This window comes from Oncorhynchus kisutch, linkage group LG5, assembly GCF_002021735.2.
Source record: "Oncorhynchus kisutch isolate 150728-3 linkage group LG5, Okis_V2, whole genome shotgun sequence".
Taxonomy (NCBI): Eukaryota; Metazoa; Chordata; class Actinopteri; order Salmoniformes; family Salmonidae; genus Oncorhynchus; species Oncorhynchus kisutch.
The window spans coordinates 17,801,571-17,821,538 of NC_034178.2; the positions used below are offsets into that span (position 1 = coordinate 17,801,571).

At 40.3% G+C, this 19,968-nt stretch overlaps 2 protein-coding genes across 5 annotated transcripts in view; one reads left to right on the forward strand and one right to left on the reverse strand.

Annotated features, from left to right (window-relative positions):
• Positions 1-250: 250 nt before the first annotated feature.
• Positions 251-11,976, reverse strand: LOC109890732 (dual specificity protein phosphatase 19-like). Its single transcript, XM_020482740.2, has 4 exons — positions 11,605-11,976; positions 2,053-2,099; positions 1,813-1,965; positions 251-1,582 (listed from the first exon to the last, which is right to left on the reverse strand). The coding sequence occupies exons 1-4, from the start codon at positions 11,819-11,821 to the stop codon at positions 1,400-1,402; spliced, it is 600 nt and encodes a 199-aa protein (XP_020338329.1). The 5' UTR covers positions 11,822-11,976; the 3' UTR covers positions 251-1,399.
• An 18-nt stretch (positions 11,977-11,994) lies between these two features.
• Positions 11,995-19,968, forward strand: part of LOC109890731 (nck-associated protein 1) — a 56,210-nt gene continuing 48,236 nt past the window's right edge. Inside the window, exons 1-2 of one of the 4 annotated variants that reach the window (XM_031824609.1) lie at positions 12,007-12,344; positions 16,178-16,195. In XM_031824609.1, the coding sequence (XP_031680469.1) occupies positions 12,237-12,344; positions 16,178-16,195 (126 nt within the window). In that variant the 5' untranslated portion in view covers positions 12,007-12,236. Of the gene's footprint in view, positions 12,345-16,177; positions 16,196-19,968 lie in introns of all 4 variants that reach the window. The other 3 variants (XM_031824608.1, XM_031824611.1, XM_020482738.2) reach the window with 3 other exon arrangements.

Genomic DNA, 19,968 nt, shown 5'->3' on the forward strand with positions numbered 1-19,968 from the left:
GTGACAAGATCCTGAGGCCCATTTTTCTTTAAGGTATCTTTGACCAACAGATGCATCTCTGTATTCCCAGTCATTAGAAATACATAGATTAGGGCCTAATGAATTTCAATTGAGTGATTTTCTCATTAACGGTTACGCAGTGACATTTTTTAAATTGTTGCGTATTATACAGGGCATGTTTGAAAAAGTGACCTAGGTCTCAATATGTCTTGTTAAAATAAAGGTTAATACATTTAAAAAAAACAAGAACTCAGGGAAAACGTAGGCTGTAGCTGTATTGACAATTTCGATGCAAGGCAGCACTCAGATACAGTTAACGATGAAAGGTTGCTTTCTTCATAGGGGGACTCCCGCCCTATGGGACTCCCATCTCAGTATCACAAAGGGCCGTGATTGGGAGTCCCATAGGTCGGTGCACAATTTGCCCAGCGTCGTCCTGGTTTGGCCGGGGTAGGTCGTCATTGTAAATAAGAATTTGTTCTTAACTGACTTGCCTAGTTAAGTAAAGAAATACAATATAATTCATGGCCTCGTTGAACAACAAAAAAAATACTCCTGTATACTGACAGTTGACAGCATATAGAATGCAACCAATATTCTATATTAGGAGAGAATACATTTTTCAACATTTGTGTTTGAATCAGGCCAGTAAACATAAATTGTCATCAATGCCAGAACTTCCCATTAATTTTGATGTCAGACATAGCGGACAGTCAGTCTGACAATGTGTCTATTGTCCCTGTATAAAATCTTATGCTAGTGATGAATCCAATTTCCCCTCCGGAGATCAATAAAGTTTAGTAGAAGAAAAGATTAGCCTTAGTGGTTCGAAATTAATTAAAGTTATGTTTAGGAATGAGAGAGGTTAAGGTAAGGGTTAGGAAAAGGCATTAAAGTTCACATTGGTTTAGCGTACCTCCGCCATTAATTTTCTGCTGGTTGAATATAATTCAAAATATCAGGGCAAAAACTAAAACCACAGGAAGTTTTACACTATATCGAAGGAGAATGCTTATCAATACACTGAATAAATGTTTCAATGTTGTCCATCAGCGGGGTATACTACAAAGCAGGATCAATGAGTTAGCGAGCTTTCTTTGATTAACAATGCTAAACTTACATTTTTTGGAGTTGTTGAGTCAACTAGATCATTCCTATTTCAAGCTTATCTTTCTAAAAAATGTAAAGTTATGAATGAATATTTAGGTAAGTTAGCTGGCTAACTTGCTCCTGCTTTGTAGTATACCCCTCTGTTCCATTGGCTTCATAACAAACATATTTGCCTTTGGTTTGTAATGATTTGGATTTTATTATTAGTGTCTTGCATGTTCAGGATGTTCGGCCTACATAAGACAGTGCATTGATATTTCTTGTTTTGCATTTACATTGTGTTAGTTGTCTATGGCTTGTAATTCTTCAGTTGTTCATGAAATCCTGGATTGGGACGGATAGAGGGTCTTGCTTCCTTCACAACGGCAAATGCTTCATCAAACCCCAAACCTTCTCTGTACATGAGGTACCCAATTAATACTGAGGCAGCACGGGAGACTCCAGCATTGCAATGAACCAGGACAACCCCACTCTGGAGAAAATGGGGGAAGAAATCTAAATTAACGACTTGAGAAATGTGGCAATAAAGTGTTATACAAAATGTAATACAGTGCATAGGTTACTATTCATAGCAAATACCCTACCCACTCCTTATTTCCTTGTTTTTATTGTTACGACAAATCTCAATTATTGTCTTACACGGTCAGTTAACACAAAGATTCATTAATTTATACATGCACATAATAACCATTCTTATATTACCTCAGTTTTGGCTTGATCTATGAACTGTGAACATTCTTGGAGATATGAGGTGATGTCTGTTTCCGGAATATCCAGAATGGTCACTGTTTTATAACTGAATAGATCTGGGAAGTTATTTTTAACACCATAGGCAACATTCAATATATGTGAAACCTGGAAGGAAGAAGTGTTGCGTTAGGGAAATGTATATATTTTTTTATTGTTTAATTGAAATGTACACCACAATAGGCACGTTTTTACCTTAAATTTCATCAAAGTTTCTATATCTTGGGCTGCGTCTTGGGATGCTGCAAAAAATATATATGAATGCCTACACAATGTTGTAACAAGGCAGGCTACTATGTGTCAACTAGACAGTACATAAAATAACAATTTAGACTGAAGTTAATGGTTCAGTGAATCACGCTTGTGTGATGAGTAACCTTGACTGAGACTTGAAGATTTGTGTATCATCGACCTGAGCTTATGCCTAAGCTTTAGCTCAGTGGGCAAATACAACCTGTATTGACTGTATTGTTAGTTCCCTTAAGGATAAGCACCTTTAGTAAATCTGCTTTCTCTGTGAGAGTTTCCCATGTCTGGAATACACTGCCATCAGACACACAACTGCACCAACTATCACACTTTCACAAAATGTATGAATACATGGCTAAAGGTCAATCAGATTTGTGATCATAATTCCTAGCTGTGTATTGCCGCTTTCCATGTCTGTTGTCTGTAGCTTGTGAAGTGTGGAAACACTGTTGCTTTTATGATTTTTGTCTATGTTGCTCTGTCTGTATGCTACGTCTTGCTTGTCCTATGTTGCTCTGTCTGTATGCTATGTCTTGCTTGTCCTATTTTGCTACTGCTCAATGATTGTCTATATTGTAATTATTTTTAATAACCTGCCCAGGGACTGCGGATGAAAATTACCCAGCTGGCTAAAACCGACACTTTTACTGAAACGTTGATTAATGTGCACTGTCCCTGTAAAAATAAAATAAACTCAAACTCAAACCTACAGTCTTGAGGCACACAGGAGACCTGGGTTTGAACCCAGTCACATTCACAGCAGTTCTAAAAGTTGTTCCAAGTCCCCCTTAAAACACTTCCGGATATTCTGAGGACCCCCTACATCGGAGATCCCATTTTTAAGAGTAAACAGTCTGCTCAATATTAATTTGTCGACACTCAAAATCTGAAATTGAAAACATTGTAATATTTGAAAGTATTTAAAAACACTTATCTTCCATAATGTGAAATATTTTGGACTTAAATGCAGTTATTTTCTATTTGCTAGGTCTCTTTGCTTTTCCTAGGACCCCTGGTTGAGAACCACTAATATACACAAGGGTGTAGAATAAACACAAACACTAGGCAGTTTTCCATTGACCCAGGTTTTTGTGCATATTTTCTAAAGGGCTCTCTTGATCAAAATGTATGCTCCCATCGCTGTGAATGTCTAGAGCTCTGACTTGGCTTCCGGAACTTTTTATTTCCTCTCATATTAATCTTGTCCATCTAAGACAAACAAAGTGTTTAAAATATATTATTTTATATTAATGGATATAAATCAATCTCTGAAAGTGCTACTGCAGTGGTTCCCAAACTTTTTATAGTCCTGTACCCCTTCAAACATTCAACCTCCAGCTGCATACCCCCTCTAGCACCAGGGTGAGTGCACTCTCAAATGTTGTTTTTTGCCATCATTGTAAGCTTATCACCCGACAACACACACACACTATACGGTAAATGTATTAAACATAAGAAAGAGTGAGAGTTTGTCACAACCCGGCTCGTGGGAAGTGACAGAGGTCTTATAGGACCAGGGCACAAATAATAATAATACTAATCAATAATTTTGCTCTTTATTTAGCCATCTTACAGATAAAACCTTATTTGTTCGTCAAATTGTGAATAACTCATCACAGGTTAATGAGAAGTATGTGCTTGAAAGGATGCACATAACTCTACAATGTTTGGTTGTATTGGAGAGAGTCTGTCTTAAATAATTTTCCACACACAGTCTGTGCCTGTATTTAATTTTCATGCTAGTGAGGGCCGAGAATCCACTCTCACATACGTGGGTTGCAAAAGGCATCATTGTCTGAACAGCGCGATTTGCCACGGCAAGAAACTGAGCGCAGCCCTATCCAGAAATCTGGCAGTGGCTTCTGAATAAATTCAATTTTCACAGAACCGCTTGCTGCAATTTCGATGAGGCTCTCCTGTTCAGATATCGGTAAGTGGACTGGAGGCAGGGCATGAAAGGGATCCAGTTGTTTGTGTCGTGTGTTTTGGGAAAGTACCTGCGTAATTGCACACCCTGCTCACTCAGGTGCTTCACATTTAACACTGTCCGTAAGCTTGAGTTCATTTGCACACCAAAAAATCAACAATGATGGAAAGACCTGTGTGTTGTCCTTGTTAATGCAGACAGAAAAGAGCTCCAACTTCTTAATCATAGCCTCAGTTTTGTCCCACATATTGAATATACAGTGGGGCAAAAAAGTATTTAGTCAGCCACCAATTGTGCAAGTTCTCCCACTTAAAAAGATGAGAGGCCTGTAATTTTCATCATAGGTACACTTCAACTATGACAGAAAAAATGAGAAACAAAATCCAGAAAATCACATTGTAGGATTTTTTATGAATTTATTTGCAAATTATGGTGGAAAATAAGTATTTGGTCACCTACAAACAAGCAAGATTTCTGGCTCTCACAGACCTGTAACTTCTTCTTTAAGAGGCACCTCTGTCCTCCACTCATTACCTGTATTAATGGCACCTGTTTGAACTTGTTATCAGTATAAAAGACACCTGTCCACAACCTCAAACAGTCACACTCCAAACTCCACTATGGCCAAGACCAAAGACCAAATTGTAGACTTGCACCAGGCTGGGAAGACTGAATCTGGAATAGGTAAGCAGCTTGGTTTGAAGAAATCAACTGTGGGAGCAATTATTAGGAAATGGAAGACATACAAGACCACTGATAATCTCCCTCGATCTGGGGCTCCACGCAAGATTTCACCCCGTGGGGTCAAAATGATCACAAGAACGGTGAGCAAAAATCCCTGAACCACAAGGGGGGACCTAATGAATGACCTGCAGAGAGCTGGGACCAAAGTAACAAAGCCTACCATCAGTAACACACTACGCCGCCAGGGACTCAAATCCTGCAGTGCCAGACGTGTCCCCCCGCTTAAGCCAGTTTATGTCCAGGCCCTTCTGAAGTTTGCTAGAGAGCACTTGGATGATCCAGAAGAAGATTGGGAGAATGTCATATAGGTTCAGATGAAACCAAAATAACTTTTTGGCAAAAACTCAACTCGTCGTGTTTGGAGGACAAAAATGCAGAGTTGCATCCAAAGAACACCATACCTACTGTGAAGCATGGGGGTGGAAACATCATGCATTGGGGCTGTTTTTCTGCTAAGGGACCAGGACGACTGATCAGTGTAAAGGAAAGAATGAATGGGGCCATGTATCGTGAGATTTTGAGTGAAAACCTCCTTTCAACAGCAAGGGCATTGAAGATGAAACGTGGCTGGGTCTTTCAGCATGACAATGATCCCAAACACACTGCCTGGGCAATGAAGGAGTTGCTTCGTAAGAAGCATTTCAAGGTCCTGGAGTGGCCTAGCCAGTCTCCAGATCTCAACCCCATAGAAAATCTTTGGAGGGAGTTGAAAGTCCGTGTTGCCCAGCAACAGCCCCAAAACATCACTGCTCTAGAGGAGATCTGCATGGAGTAATGGGCCAAAATACCAGCAACAGTGTGTGAAAACCTTGTGAAGACTTACAGAAAACGTTTGACCTCTGTCATTGCCAACAAAGGGTATATAACAAAGTATTGAGAAACTTTTGTTATTGACCAAATACTTATTTTCCACCATAATTTGCAAATAAATTCATTAAAAATCCTACAATGTGATTTTCTGGATTTTTTTCCCCTCATTTTGTCTGTCATAGTTGAAGTGTACCTATGATGAAAATTACAAGCCTCTCTCATCTTTTTAAGTGGGAGAACTTGCACAATTGGTGGCTGACAAAATACTTTTTTGCCCCACTGTAGTTGCGGAGAGTCCCTGTAATCCTGGATTCAGATCATTCAGACTAGAAAAAAACATTACCCAGATAGGCCAGTCGTGTGAGAAACTCGTCATTATGCAAGCAGTCAGACAAGTGAAAATTATGGTCAGTAAATAACTTTAAGCTCGTCTCTCAATTTAAAACAAAATGTCAATACCTTGCCCCATGTTAACCAGCTTCTGTATACCAGCTTCTGTACCACTTCTGTATGTTGTAAAAGCATTACATGGTCGCTGCCCATATAATTTCATAATGCAGAAAATATGAGAGTTCAGGGGCCTTGCTTTAAAAGTTAACCATTTTCACTGTAGTATCTAAAACATCTTTCAAGCATTCCCTTGGCAGCAAGAGCCTCTCGGTGGATTCTGCAGTGTACCCAAGTGGCGTCAGGAGCAACTGCTTGCACGCGTGTTACCACTCCTATGTCTCCCTGTCATGGCTTTTGCACCATTAGTACAAATACCAACACATCTTGACCACCAAAGTCCATTTGATGTCACAAAGCTGTCCAGTACTTTACAAATATCCTCTGCTGTTGTCATGGTTTCCAGAAGAGGATGTCTTGCTTAATTGACACCCCCATAAACATAACAGACATATACCAGGAGCAGTGGAGGAGCAGTCTGCCACGTCTGTTGACTCATCCAGCTGTAACAAATGTAATTCACTGGCTTGTATGCGAAACAGTAATTGTTTCAAAACATCTCCTGCCATGTCACTGATGCATCTTGAAACAATGTTGTTTGATGAATAGTTTTTAAAAACTTTTTCCCCCAGCATTGTCCCAGCCATATCCACGTCAGTTGGAAGAATTAAGTCCTCCACAATAGTATGGGTCTTGCCTGTCCTCGCCACTCGGTAGCTGACCATATCAGACGCTTCTAGCTCCATCTTATTAATGGTATCTGTCTGTTTTATACATGTCTCACTACTAGAAAGGCGTCTATATTCTCGCTCAAAACTCGTGACTTATTTTTCAAATTGTCATGTTTCGCTTCTAAATGTCTGCGCAAGAGTGAAGGTTTCCCGCAAGACATTAACGGTTAATGTGATTGGATGTTAGTTATTTGACTAGGCTACCTGTATTTGACATCGTGTTGTTATTTCGCTGAACACTAGATGGTTTCATTTTATTTTTGGCAGTGAAACAAGGCTACTAAGGCAAGAAAAAAAAACTCATCCAAATGTATATCCCCGTTGGAAAATATAAAATGTACTGTTTGAAAATGTGAAGAAAAATAAAATGTAAAAAAAAGGGAATCACATTTTATTTGGTGTTCCCCCTACTGCATTGCGTACCCCAGTTTGGGAATACTGGTGCTACTGGGATGACACCACTCTCTCCTGCTGCACTACGATTACAGGCATGTGCTTTGTCCGTGTGTTTGACATAGGGTTCAGAGGGTCAGTAGGAAAAGATGGCGGAAGTGGATGCTGAGTTCGAGGCAAGCAGTGCGTCAAGATAGTTGGTGAAAATGAATGTTCTGAATGAACAACAGTCGTATTGAAAACTGGAACAAAAAGGAAATAGTCTAAAATCGGAGTGGAGGATGTGCATGAATGATATTGAATCGCTTCTTGTTGGGATGCGTTTGTTGAGTAAGGATGCATATGTGGAAAACCCATTTGAGATGTTAAGTGGTGACGTATGCGCTGGGAAAAGTGGAGTCTGTCAGAGTGACCATGAGCCTCAAAAGAATCCGGACAATGGAAGTTTTGTGTTTTGAACTTTGGAGTAGAGCACCCATCAAAGGAGTCATCTCAGGGATGACGACATGTACAGTTTCTTAGATTTCTTTTGAGACTTGTGCCGTACAGTTTATAACTTTGGCAATGGACTCCACAAAATCCACGTTAAACACACAATGTATCTTTTGACTGGCAGCAAACATTTACTGCAGCCTGTGGTGCGTCCACTACCATATGTTCACTGGCATCAATTGATTTCTCAATTATTTTAAAATCGCCTCCGCATAGGGAATTCGATTGACCGCTCAAACCTTTTCCACCTCAATCTCCTTTACCCTTACAGGGCACTTCAGGAAATCGGGATCATGATCCCCACCACAAGTGCAACAACATCGTCCTTCTACACACCGTTCTTCAATATACTCTGTCCGTCTGCACACCCTTGCAACATGGCCAAATCTTTTACAAATCCTTCCAATTGCAATGGTTTGAGGACGAAAGCTCTTACAGTATATTTTACATAACCAAGCTTCATATGCGTGGGTTTTTGCTCTTTATCAAAAAACAGGACCGACAGATTTAATTTTTCCCCATTCCCCCAGCGTGTCAGACGCCGGGCATCAACCACACCAGGAATTGTCTTCATTAAAATAACATCAAATTGATCAGAAATACAGAGTAGACATTCTTAATGTTGTAAAGGACTATTGAAGCTGGAAACGGCAGATTTTTTATGTAATATCTACATAGGTGTGCAGAGTCCCCTTATCAGCAACCATGTGTTCCAATGGCACGTTGTGTTAGCTAATCCAAGTTTATAATTTTAAAAGAAAACCCTTTTGCAATTATGTTAACACAGCTTAAAACGGTTTCTGACCGCAATCTTTTGAACGGTAGTTTGTATATTTGTATATATACAGTTGAAGTCGGAAGTTTACATAGATTTGGGTTGGAGTCATTAAAACTCGTTTTTCAACCACTCCACAAATTTCTTGCTAACAAACTACAGTTTTGGAAAGTCGGTTAGGACATCTACTTTGTGCATGACACAAGACATTTTTCCAACAATTGTTTACAGACAGATTATTTCACTGTATCACAATTCTAGTGGGTCAGAAGTTTACATACACTAAGTTGATTGTGAATTTAAACAGCTTGGAAAAATCCAGAAAAGGATGTCATGGCTTTAGAAGCTTCTGATAATTTGAGTCAATAGGAGGTGTACCTGTGGATGTATTTCAAGGGCTACCTTCAAAGTCAGTGCCTCTTTGCTTGACATCATGGGAAAACCAAAAGAAATCAGCCAAGACCTCAGAATAAACATCATAGACCTCCAAAAGTCTGGTTCATCCTTGGGAGAAATTTCCAAATGCCTGAAGGTACCACGTTCATCTGTACAAACAATAGTACGCAAGTATAAACACCATGGGACCACGCAGCCATCATACCGCCCAGGAACGAGACGCGTTCTTTCTCCAAGAGATGAGGGGAAGGCTTGCAAGCCAAAGAACACCATCCCAACCATGAAGCACCGGTGTGGCAGCATCATGTTGTGGGGGTGTTTTGCTGCAGGAGGGACTGGTGCACGTCACAAAATAGATGGCATCATGAGGAGGGTAAATTATGCGGTTATATCGAAGCAACATCTCAAGACATCAGTCAGGAAGTTAAAGATTGGTCGCAAATGGGTCTTCCAAATGGACAATGACCCCAAGCATAATTCCAAAGTTGTGGCAACATGGCTTAAAGTCAACAAAGTCAAGGTAGTGGCCATCACAAAGCCCTGACCTCAATCCTATACAAATTTGTGGGCAGAACTGAAAAAGCATATGCGAGCAAGGAGGCCTACAAACCTGACTCAGTTACACCAGCTATGTCAGGAGGAATGGGCCAAAAATCACCCAACTTATTGTGGGAAGCTTGTGGAAGAGTACCCTAAACATTTGACCCAAGTTAAACAATTCAAAGGCAATACTACCAAATACTAATTGAGTGTATGTAAACTTCTGACCCACTGGGAATGTGATGACAGAAACAAAAGCTTTAGTAAATCATTCTCTCTACTATTATTCTGACATTTCACATTCTTAAAATAAAGTGGTGATCCTAACTGACCTAAGACAGGGCATTTTCACTAGGATTAAATGTCAGGAATTGTGAAAAACTGAGCTTAAATCTATTTGGCTAAGGTATGTAAACTTCCGACTTCAACTGTAGTATCCTAGCAAAACTGGTGCATGATTGTGCGAATAAGACAGTTTGCCTGACTCAGTAAATTGGATTATTGCCTACACTTCGCAGACAGGAGAGTGAATAGAATATAAGCATCACATGACAGACACTGGGCTCCGATACAGCCCTGTCGCTATGGTTCAGAAAGACAAAGACTGTCTGGGCCAACAGCTCACTTTGCCTCATTCACACTATAGCAGCCCTACAGCCAAACCAAGCCAAGCTGAACTGTAGGCCTGTATTGGGCTTGCCTGGTTACACATCCACCATAGTTGCTAGAACTGTGATAGAAACGACAATATGAAAAGAAAATAGAGCCAACATAGTACAGTTCGCGTAGGGATGGACACATCCATTTGGATATCTGGATAAACGTTAGTATTCGATTACCTGTGTGACTGCCAAATTACTATTTGATATGTTACTTTGGTTTTGATTTTACAGATACAATCCATAGCATTTCCTGCCATTCAATAGAGAGCAATAGTAATGGCATATTTTTGTAGGCACTACTCCGCCATGGCTCTTTGGCCAAAGCTTATGGGGAAATTAATGTTTTTTTAATGGGGAAATGCCGAAAATAAGGTCTGTAGTTTATAACAGGTTTAGGAGATCTTATACGTTTTGTGCTATGAGATACAGTATGTAACCACTCTCAAATTCATAGACATAGCTTTGACAATTCATGATATCAAAATGATAGTTTTAACCATGTTGAGGCTATAGGCCTACAGTGTTTCTTTACAATTACATGGTTTACAAATAGTGGAGTAAAAAACAAGCTCATATTTTGGGTTCTGATAGGGTTTAAATGTATTTGAGTATGTAAACTTCAGAGTTCAACTGTGTGTGTGTGTGTGTATATATATATATATATATATATTTTTTAAAAATATTTTTTTTCTACAGAAGTGGTTTGATTTAGTTACATTTAAAAAAAAAGTAAAAAAAATTGTTTGCAGGATGCATAAACAAATGTGCGAACGCCAATATATCAAAGACGAATACATGTAGGCTCAGCCAGGATTTGATTGACAGTCGGAAGAGCAAATGAAATGGTAGGAGGGCCATCACAACTTCAACCGCTTTCCAATTTCACGTCCTACATCACACAGGCTCAGAAAATATACTCTTGTCTGTGGGAATTTGCTCAATGCAAGCCATTTCGATCTATTGTGTACACAGATCAATTTATAAGCGGAAATGTCGGTTGGAAGCCGGTACCAGTACCGCGCAGGTCCCCTAAACAGAGGACTTTACATTTAATAGGATTATTCTAAATGACTACTGCTTTTAAAAGCACATTTTTCAACTATAAAATTGTTTCTTTACACCCACAAGATACTTTCAAGACTTGCTTTTCTAGTTGGCTGGCAAGTTTCACCATCCAATTATTTAAGATCTAAAGTAGTGCAAATTTACATTGGCACATGATGATTATTTGAATATGGCACTGTTATTCAACACTTGGGGTGGGTTGCACCAACGTGGATTAACTCTTAAACTGGGTTAAAAATCAGCAATTAATCTTGTTGCACCAAATTGTAAACCTAGAATAATTTAAATTCTTCCTCTAAACTAAATGTAGTTTCCCTTTAAACATGGTCTAAATTAATCTGTTGGTGCGACCCCCTTTTGTGGATGACCACATTACGTTGTCTGCACGAGACAGTTAAAATGAAACGCTCGATAGAATAATTGTCGCATCCATTTTATATGCAAACTTTCTAAATGTCGACAACAACAAAATGTCACTGGACAATTTAATGGAAACAACTAATGATGATGCCTTACAGAGCAGTAGAAATGGCTTGATAATGCCAACATGAAGATCCAAACTGGTATCTTGAACAAATCCACAGCCTGACATCCCTGGATCCTCATTTTCGTGCACATTGGAGTCGTCCATTGTTTCTATGTGCCGTCGCCCGAGCACAGTTGTCACAACAGTGCTTTGCTTTTTCAGTTTTGTTTTCGAAAATCCTTGAATTTCCTGTGCAAGTGAATGCATTGCATCTGTCAAATGGGTATTTGCAAGCACAAATACTGAGAGCCGCTAATCTAGCTAGCAGCACAAAAAACGTTTTCGTAACAGTGTATGGAATCCAATGAAGTGCTCGCGTTTTATTGCAAACGAACGTATTTCCGAACGCTAGCTATCGGGCTACCCCCTGTCACAATGTCACGTGAACAGAGTCGTGTTGCAGGGAGCAGCCTCGTTCTGAGCGGGGGCAACACCTAGGTAGCGAGAAAGGAAAAACAGGGAGACCGTGGGGTGGGTTTGTTAGCCTTGATGTTTTCCTTAAATGGACGAATTGTAACACTATAACACGATTTTTATTATAGCAAGTATTTATTCTATACCAACACTGTACTGCGAAGATACAGGACACATTTTGGTTTGAGAAACACCTTGAACAAGTAAAATGTCACGGGGGGCATTGCAGCCGAGCCAGCAAAAGCTGGCAGAGAAATTTACCATCCTTAACGACAGGGGAATCGGGATGCTCACCCGGATCTATAACATCAAAAAGGTAACTAAGATATGGCTGTTAAATTCTTCTTAAGTTCATAAATGTGTATATATATATGCATCCATTCTTAGGTAGTTAAATAGAAACCTGTGTTTGGTTCTAATAATATAACGTTACATGACTGGTGCAAAGCATCGGGAATGGTCAGGAATCATTTTGTGAAGGCCTTAATGCTAGCTAGCCTGCTTGTAATGGTAGACAGACTGCTACCTAATCGCCATCCTCTTTTAGTAGTTAGCTAGTTAGGCAGAAAGCTCGGGTGGGTGCATAGCCAGAAACGGCATAATGTACGGTCTACTATCTAGCTATCATTATAGATAATAGGTCTGATTTCAAGAATCCACACAACATTAGCTAGCTAACTATGGTCAGCCCCCAAACCCTTCAATTGATAGTTTGTTGTTCAGTGTGATAAGTGAATGTGTTGATGACAGCAATTTAGGGAGCATGCTAGTAGTGATGGGGGGGGGGGGGCGGGGGGGGGGGGGGGGGGCGGGGGGGGGGGGGGGCGGGGGGGGGGGGGGAATAGAAATAGAGCACTTATTTCTATGATTGATCAAAACGAGGTTTCTCATGGCTCGCTCTCGTCCATCTGCAGCAGAGACATGGTGAGCAATATGTTTAGAACGTCGAATCACATGGAAATCACAGTATCAAATCACAATACTGGGTGTGCAGCAAAGTAAAATACTGCAATGATAGACTACGGTATAAAACCGTCTATTTGGAGCGCTACTGGGTGTGCATGATTTTGATCTAATCTTTATCAAGGTCTTGTTGAGCAGCTGACTTTTTGTGTGTGTTGTGTTAGCGCAGGGCTTGAGCAAAAGCCTGTACACCCAGTAGCTCTCCTGGATTGTTGGCCAGCATGCAACATTACAATTACAACCAAATACTCTTTATTAATTAATTCCCTCATTCAATGATTCAGGTACCAAATGGCTAAGGTGGGCAACCTCTAAGCAAAGTAGCTAACGATTTGTTGTGTGCATTTTAAAGAGGACCCTCCCAGTAAAATGTTGTTTTTTTTATAACCGAAAGGTTGCAAGATCGAATCCCCAAGCTGCCAAGGTACAAATCTGTCGTTCTGCCCCTGAACAGGCAGTTAACCCACTGTTCCTAGGCTGTCATTGAAAATAAGAATTTGTTCTTAACTGACTTGCCTAGTTAAATAAAGGTAAAATAAAACATGAGGGATGGTGTTGTGCTGAAAATCTCCCCCTGACAGAATTCTCCTCCCAAATCTTAGTAGCAGAAAGCATATTTGTCTGCACTGTTTGGTTTGGCTATTTGTTTCAATATGGCGCCCTGGGCGAACCCATCACAGTTCTAGCAACTATGGTGGATGTGTAACCAGGCAAGCCCAATACAGGCCTACTGTTCACCTTGGCTTGGTTTGGCTGTAGGGCTATAGTGTGAATGAGGCAAAGTGAGCTGTTGGCCCAGCCAGTCTCTGTCTTTCTGAACCATAACGACAGGGCTGTATCGGAGCCCAGTGTCTGTCATGTGATGCTTATATTCTATTCACTTTCCTGTCTGCAAGTGTAGGCCATAATCCAATTTACTGAGTCAGGCAAACTGTCTTCACACAATCATGCACTAGTTTTGCTAGGATACTACAGTTGAAGTCGGAAGTTTACATACCTTAGCCAAATAGATTTAAACTCAGTTTTTCACAATTCCTGACATTTAATCCTAGTGAAAATGCCTGTCTTAGGTCAGTTAGGATCACCACTTTATTTTAAGAATGTGAAATGTCAGAATAACAGTAGAGAATTCTATATTTCAGCATTTATTTCATCACATTCCTACTGGGTCAGAAGTTTACATGCACTCAATTAGAATTTGGTAGCATTGCTTAACTCAGGTCAAACGTTTCAGGTAGCCTTCCACAAGCTTCCCACGATAATTTGGGTGAATTTTGTAACTGAGTCAGGTTTGTAGGCCTCCTTGAACACACACTTTTTCAGTTCTGCCCACAAACTTTCTATAGGATTGAGGTCAGGGCTTTGTGATGGCCACTCCAATACCTTGACTTTGTTGTCCTTAAGCCATTTCGCCACAATTTTGGAAGTATGCTTGGGGTCATTGTCCATTTGGAAGACTCATTTGCGACCAAGTTTTAACTTCCTGATTGATGTCTTGAGATGTTGCTGCAATATATCCACATAATTTTCCTGCGTCATGAAGCCATCTATTTTGTGAAATGCACCAGTCCATCCTGCAGCAAAGCACCCCCACAACATGACGTTGCCACCCCCTGTGCTTCACGGTTGGGATGGTGCTCTTCGGCTTGCAAGCCTCCCCCTTTTTCCTCCAAACATAACGATGGTCATTGTGGCCAAACAGTTCTATATTTGTTTCATCAGACCAGAGGACATTTCTCCAAAAAGTACGATCTTTGTCCCCATGTGCAGTTGCAAACCTGTAGTCAGTTTTTTTATGGTGGTTTTGGAGCATTGGCTTCTTCCTTGCTGTCGATATATGACTCGATTTACTGTGGATATAGATACTTTTGTACCGGTTTCCTCCAACATCTTCACAAGGTCCTTTGTTGTTGTTCTGGGATTGATTTTTACTTTTCGCATCAAAGTACGTTCATCTCTAGGAGACAACGCATCTCCTTCCTGAGCGGTAGGACAGCTGCGTGGTCCCATGGTGTTTATACTTGCATACTATTGTTTGTATAGATGAACGTGTTACCTTCAGGAGTTTTTCTGTGGTCTTGGCGGATTTCTTTTGATTTTCCCATGATTTTAAGCAAAGAGGCACTGAATTTGAAGGTAGGCCTTGAAATACATACAGGTACACATCCAATTGACTCAAATGATGTCAATTAGCCTATCAGAGGCTTGTAATGCCATGACATAATTTTTCTGGAATTATCCAAGCTGTTTATGTAAAGTTCTGACCCACTGACATTGTGGTACATTGAATTATATGTGAAATAATCTCTGTCAACAACTGTTGGAAAAATTGCTTGTGTCATGCACAAAGTAGATGTCCTAACCAACTTGCCAAAACTATAGTTTGTTATTAACAAGAAATCTGTGGAGTGGTTGAAACACTTAGGTTGGAGTCATTTAAACTAGTTTATGTAAACTTCCGACTTCAACTGTAGATGTGTGTGTGTGTGTGTGTGGTCACAATCATTTTATTATAAAGGCTGTCATGGCTAACTGCAATATTAGTGCATTGTTTTTCTCTCAAGACTTGAGTGTCATTTGCAGTAAAGTCTAAGCAACAAATAACATTGGATTGCTTTCTTTACATTTTTCAGCTGAGAGTTAGGTTCACATTAACCACTTTTTATTTTACACACAGAGATTGATCATGTAGATCATATTCTTTGTTGTTTAATTACTTAACCTGAATTTCCCCCTAGCAGGGAAAGTGTTGCCTCTTTTGTCCCTCATGAGTTTGCATCCCTGATTTATGCTTCTCTTTCATGCTGTTCTTTCTGCTTATTCACCCTACAACCCTCTAATCTTCCGTGTCCTCAGGAAGCCTATAGGCTAGACGGAGAGAAGCTTACAGAGCACCCCACTCCTGGAGGTCAAGGTTCTCATAATAGGGACAACGTAGACTACACCATAATTAATACCATCAGTATTGAATGAATGACAGTTTGGGACACTCACATAGGCCTAGATAAGAAGGTCCCCCTATGTGGCATAACATAGGCCTAAGTCCTTGGCCTGTATAACTAACATATCAGAATGTAGAATTATCTCCAAAACCAGTTGTTTGCAATTAGATATGCATGCTAGTTACTGAAGAGCCTGTGTTGATGTATACCTTTCTCTCTTTCTGTTACAATGCTCCTCCTCCAGCAAGGACAAGTTTGGAAGGTTTGCACAGCTTTTCGCCTTTCCCTAAATCTCAGCCTTCCTTTCCTATCGCCTTCTACCTAGTCTCATGTTTCATGGCCCCTCTCTATGTTAACCACAGTGCCTTAGCGCATAGTGTTGGTACAGCTGCTATAAGAGGTCTGTGTTGCCAAATCGGAGCGCTTTTGTTTCCCGTCTCACTGAGCAATTGCCAGAAAAATGGTCTTTAAAAGCAGAATTATAATAGACTCGCTTTTGATTGACAGCTACTGTGTTGCTGTGTCCTTTGAGAAACATGGTGTTTCGTGTTGTACTTTTCTCTCCCATTCTTAAATCCTTGCCCTTCAGTAGTTTTGTGTTGCAAACCACCAAGCCTATATGTGTAGTATAGTCTAGGTACTTGCATGCCATTCCTGCTGTAGCTTTTTAACCTATTTGTTGAAAAAAAAACACGTAATGTCACTCTTTTAGACTTACAGGCTCTGTTTCGTCTCAGATCTTCGTATCGCCCCTCTTTCTCAAATGAAGACTGCCGTTATGTAGCTAGCAACATCATCCATACTAACTGCTACTGTAGGCTAGGGTCGTCACAATACCAGTGTCACGATGCTGCTATGCAAAATGTTCTATTGGAAACTCAAAGCAGATTAAATTCTTTGATCCTTTAAGCGCTTGCTGTGCTATATCTTTGAAAATAAACAAATGCGACACTGGCTGACTACATAAGGCTGTTTGTTTCCAACATTAGGACTGTTTTCCTCAATAACGTGAGGCATGAAATGCACAGAGAAGTCCCTATCGGCAGTTAGATTATCACAGTTGGTGGCCCCCTCCCTTCTCTTGCTAGAACAAAAGCAGTTCCTGTTGCCTGCCGACCCGGTAGCGACGAACCTAGAATCGCAATACTTGTCAGTGGCCAACAACTTGACTTTGAGCCATTTTGAGAGCATTAACCCCCACGTGGGGGAGTCAACAACAAAAAACGACAAGTAAGGGCATTTTCTTCGTACGTCCACGGATGAGCCAGTCACACTTCAAATTAAATGTAGGCTATGGGATGGTAGCTAGCTAAGTGTAGAGTTGCAATGCACACAACACTACATACTTCCAAGCTAGCTAACCACTGTAGGTAGTATTGACACTATAATGAATCACAATGGTTGTTAGCTGCCAAGTTAGTGCAGTGTCCTTGGCTGGCTGGCTAGCTAGCTATGTTGTGCTAGCTAGTGAATATGTTATCGTTAGCCAAATGTTTAGCTAGCTAGCTATGGTCTGACACTGGCTGTATGGGATTATGGAGAGTGAATTAAATTGTTTCTTTGCCATCTTGCTAGGTAATCATCTAGCTGTGGCCATCTGGTTAGTATCAACAAGGGCTTTCTACGAAATAGCAACATTGGCGCAGATCACTTGGAATCTAGACTATAAGCAATACGAACAGATATGCATTGCCAAACAACGCTACTGCCACCTTCTGGCTTGGAGTATTATAACAAAGCTGAGTTCCAAAGTCTGAGGTGTGAACACAATAGAGATTGACTGCCGACACTTCAGAGGTGCTAAGTGCTGTTGGCAGGCAAGCATTTGACAATCTTACCAGTGTGTTTGCGCTGGGTCTGCATCATGTTTTGTTTCTTTGCAATAATACTTCTGAATATCGCGAAACTGGTTTTGTGACACCCCCACTGTAGGCAACACCAGGACAGCATTAGAATGCTTGACACCCCACAGAGCCTCGTTAACCAGTTCAACCAATTTATCCAATCACTGTTTTAAGTGCAGAAAAAGAGCTGAATTGTCTAAATGAAAGCTTTTTAATACTTTTTATAGTTGTGTTATTGGCAGTTAATTGTTGACCAACGGTGACTGGCTTTATAGTGGATGAAGATACACAATAGCCTCTGTAGGTGACGTATCATTCGGTGTATTTTCATTTTGACGTGGCAAATTGTTTGCCACACCATGCAAAAAAGTGTTGTTTCATGCTGTACTGTTAAGTTATTCGGGCTTGATAAGGCAAGACTTGGTGGAATTCTGACATTAATACAGTAAGGTTGTGTAAGTTACAATTAGGGTCACGTTCTTTAGGCATCAAACGGAAGAAACCCGACAAAAACAAGGAGGGACTTCCTGGATGCAAATTTTCGCTTTCCGTGGGCAAAACACTTAATATTTTACGTTTTCTCTTGCGTGCCCTAATGAGCTTGACCCTGATGTTTTGACTGCCCACCGTTTTCATATACAAGCCTACTTCCTCCAACGATTTGTGGTATAGTATTACAGTTAGTGTCCACACACACACGCACACCATAAGGTTTAGTAACTATGTGATGACAACACATGCATGCACAGCATCTTGTTCACCTTATGACACGTGTACCCAAAATGCATGCCGCTTTACCACCATGTTAAAGGGGAAGTTGACCTAAAATCCAAAATGTCCCAAGTGATTCCATACATTGAAACTAGTTAGGTGGAGTTTTCCTTCTCCCCCTCTCTCTCCCTACAGTCTAGAACTGGAAAGTTGCTAAAACAGGTCACGTGATGTCTTTGTGCACTGCTAGCTCTGCTGTCAGTCACACATTTTTTTGTTTTATTGAAAGCATATGGCTGAATTAGCAAAAAAAAATATATATATATATATAAGTACTCTCAAAAACTAACAATGTTACAGCCTGAATTTAAAATGGATTAAATTGCACACTTTAAAAAAAATTGGCCTACACACAATGTTACAGTAGAATTATGTTTTTCAAAACGTTTACAGATAATTTAAAAATGAAATGCTGAAATGTCTTAGACTAAATAAGTTCAGGAGTAAAAATTTGCATAACAAGTTTCATGGACTCATGGCAATAATAGTGTTTAACTAACCTTATCTATATACCCCACATGCAATTATCTGTAAGGTCCCTCGGCCGAGCAGTGAATTTCAAACACAGATTCAACTACAAAGACCAAGGAGGTTTTCTGATACTGCACAAAAAAGGGCACCTATTGGTAGATGGGTAAAATAAAAAGCAAACATTGAATATCCCATTGAGCATGGTAAAGTTATGAATTACACTCTGAATGGTGTAGCAATACACCCAGTCACTATGAAGATACAGGCGTCCTTCCTTACTCAGTTGCCGCATAGGAAGGAATTCACTTTTTGTCCTGAATATAAAGTGTTATGTTTGGGGCAAATCCAATACAACACATTACTGAGTACCACTCCCCATATTTTCAAGCATAGTGGTGGCTGTGTCATGTTATGGGTATGCTTGTAATCTTTAAGGACTGGGGAGTTTTTCAGGATAATAAATGAACTGAATGGAGCCAAACACAGGCGGAATCGTAGAGGAAAACCTGGTTCACCTTTCAGCAGACAATAACCCTACGACACAAGGTCAAATCTACACTGGCGTTCCTTACCAAGAAGACTGTAACAGTGGCAGAGTTATAGTTTTGATGTACACCTACTTGAAGATCTATGGAAAGACCTGAAAATGGTTATCTAGCAGTGATAAACAACCAATTTGACAGAGCTTGAAGAATTTTGAAAAGATAATGGGCAAATGTTACACAATGCATGTGTGGAATGCTCTTTGAGACTTACACAGAAAGACTTACAGCTGTAATCGCTGTCAAAGGTACTTCTACAAAGTATTGACTTGGGTGTAAATGAGATATTTCATGTGAGTTCTCAACAGTCAAATGCCCATCCCTAGTCTCATTCATCATAGCTTTGAAGTGGGTCCTCTGTGGTGAGTCACTGGGTCCAGGAGTCCGGATTCCTCTCCCATCCTGCG

What these genes read in the sequence shown, in the direction of transcription:
- LOC109890732 (XM_020482740.2), bottom strand. Translation starts at nt 11,821, where the DNA reads ATGCATTCACTTGCACAGGAAATTCAAGGATTTTCGAAAACAAAACTG. An exon ending in CAAGCCATTTCTACTGCTCT is followed by an intron (nt 2,100 to 11,604) that starts GTAAGGCATCAT and finishes TATTTTTTGCAG; the next exon opens with CATCCCAAGACGCAGCCCAA. An exon ending in TAGATCAAGCCAAAACTGAG is followed by an intron (nt 1,583 to 1,812) that starts GTAATATAAGAA and finishes CATTTTCTCCAG; the next exon opens with AGTGGGGTTGTCCTGGTTCA.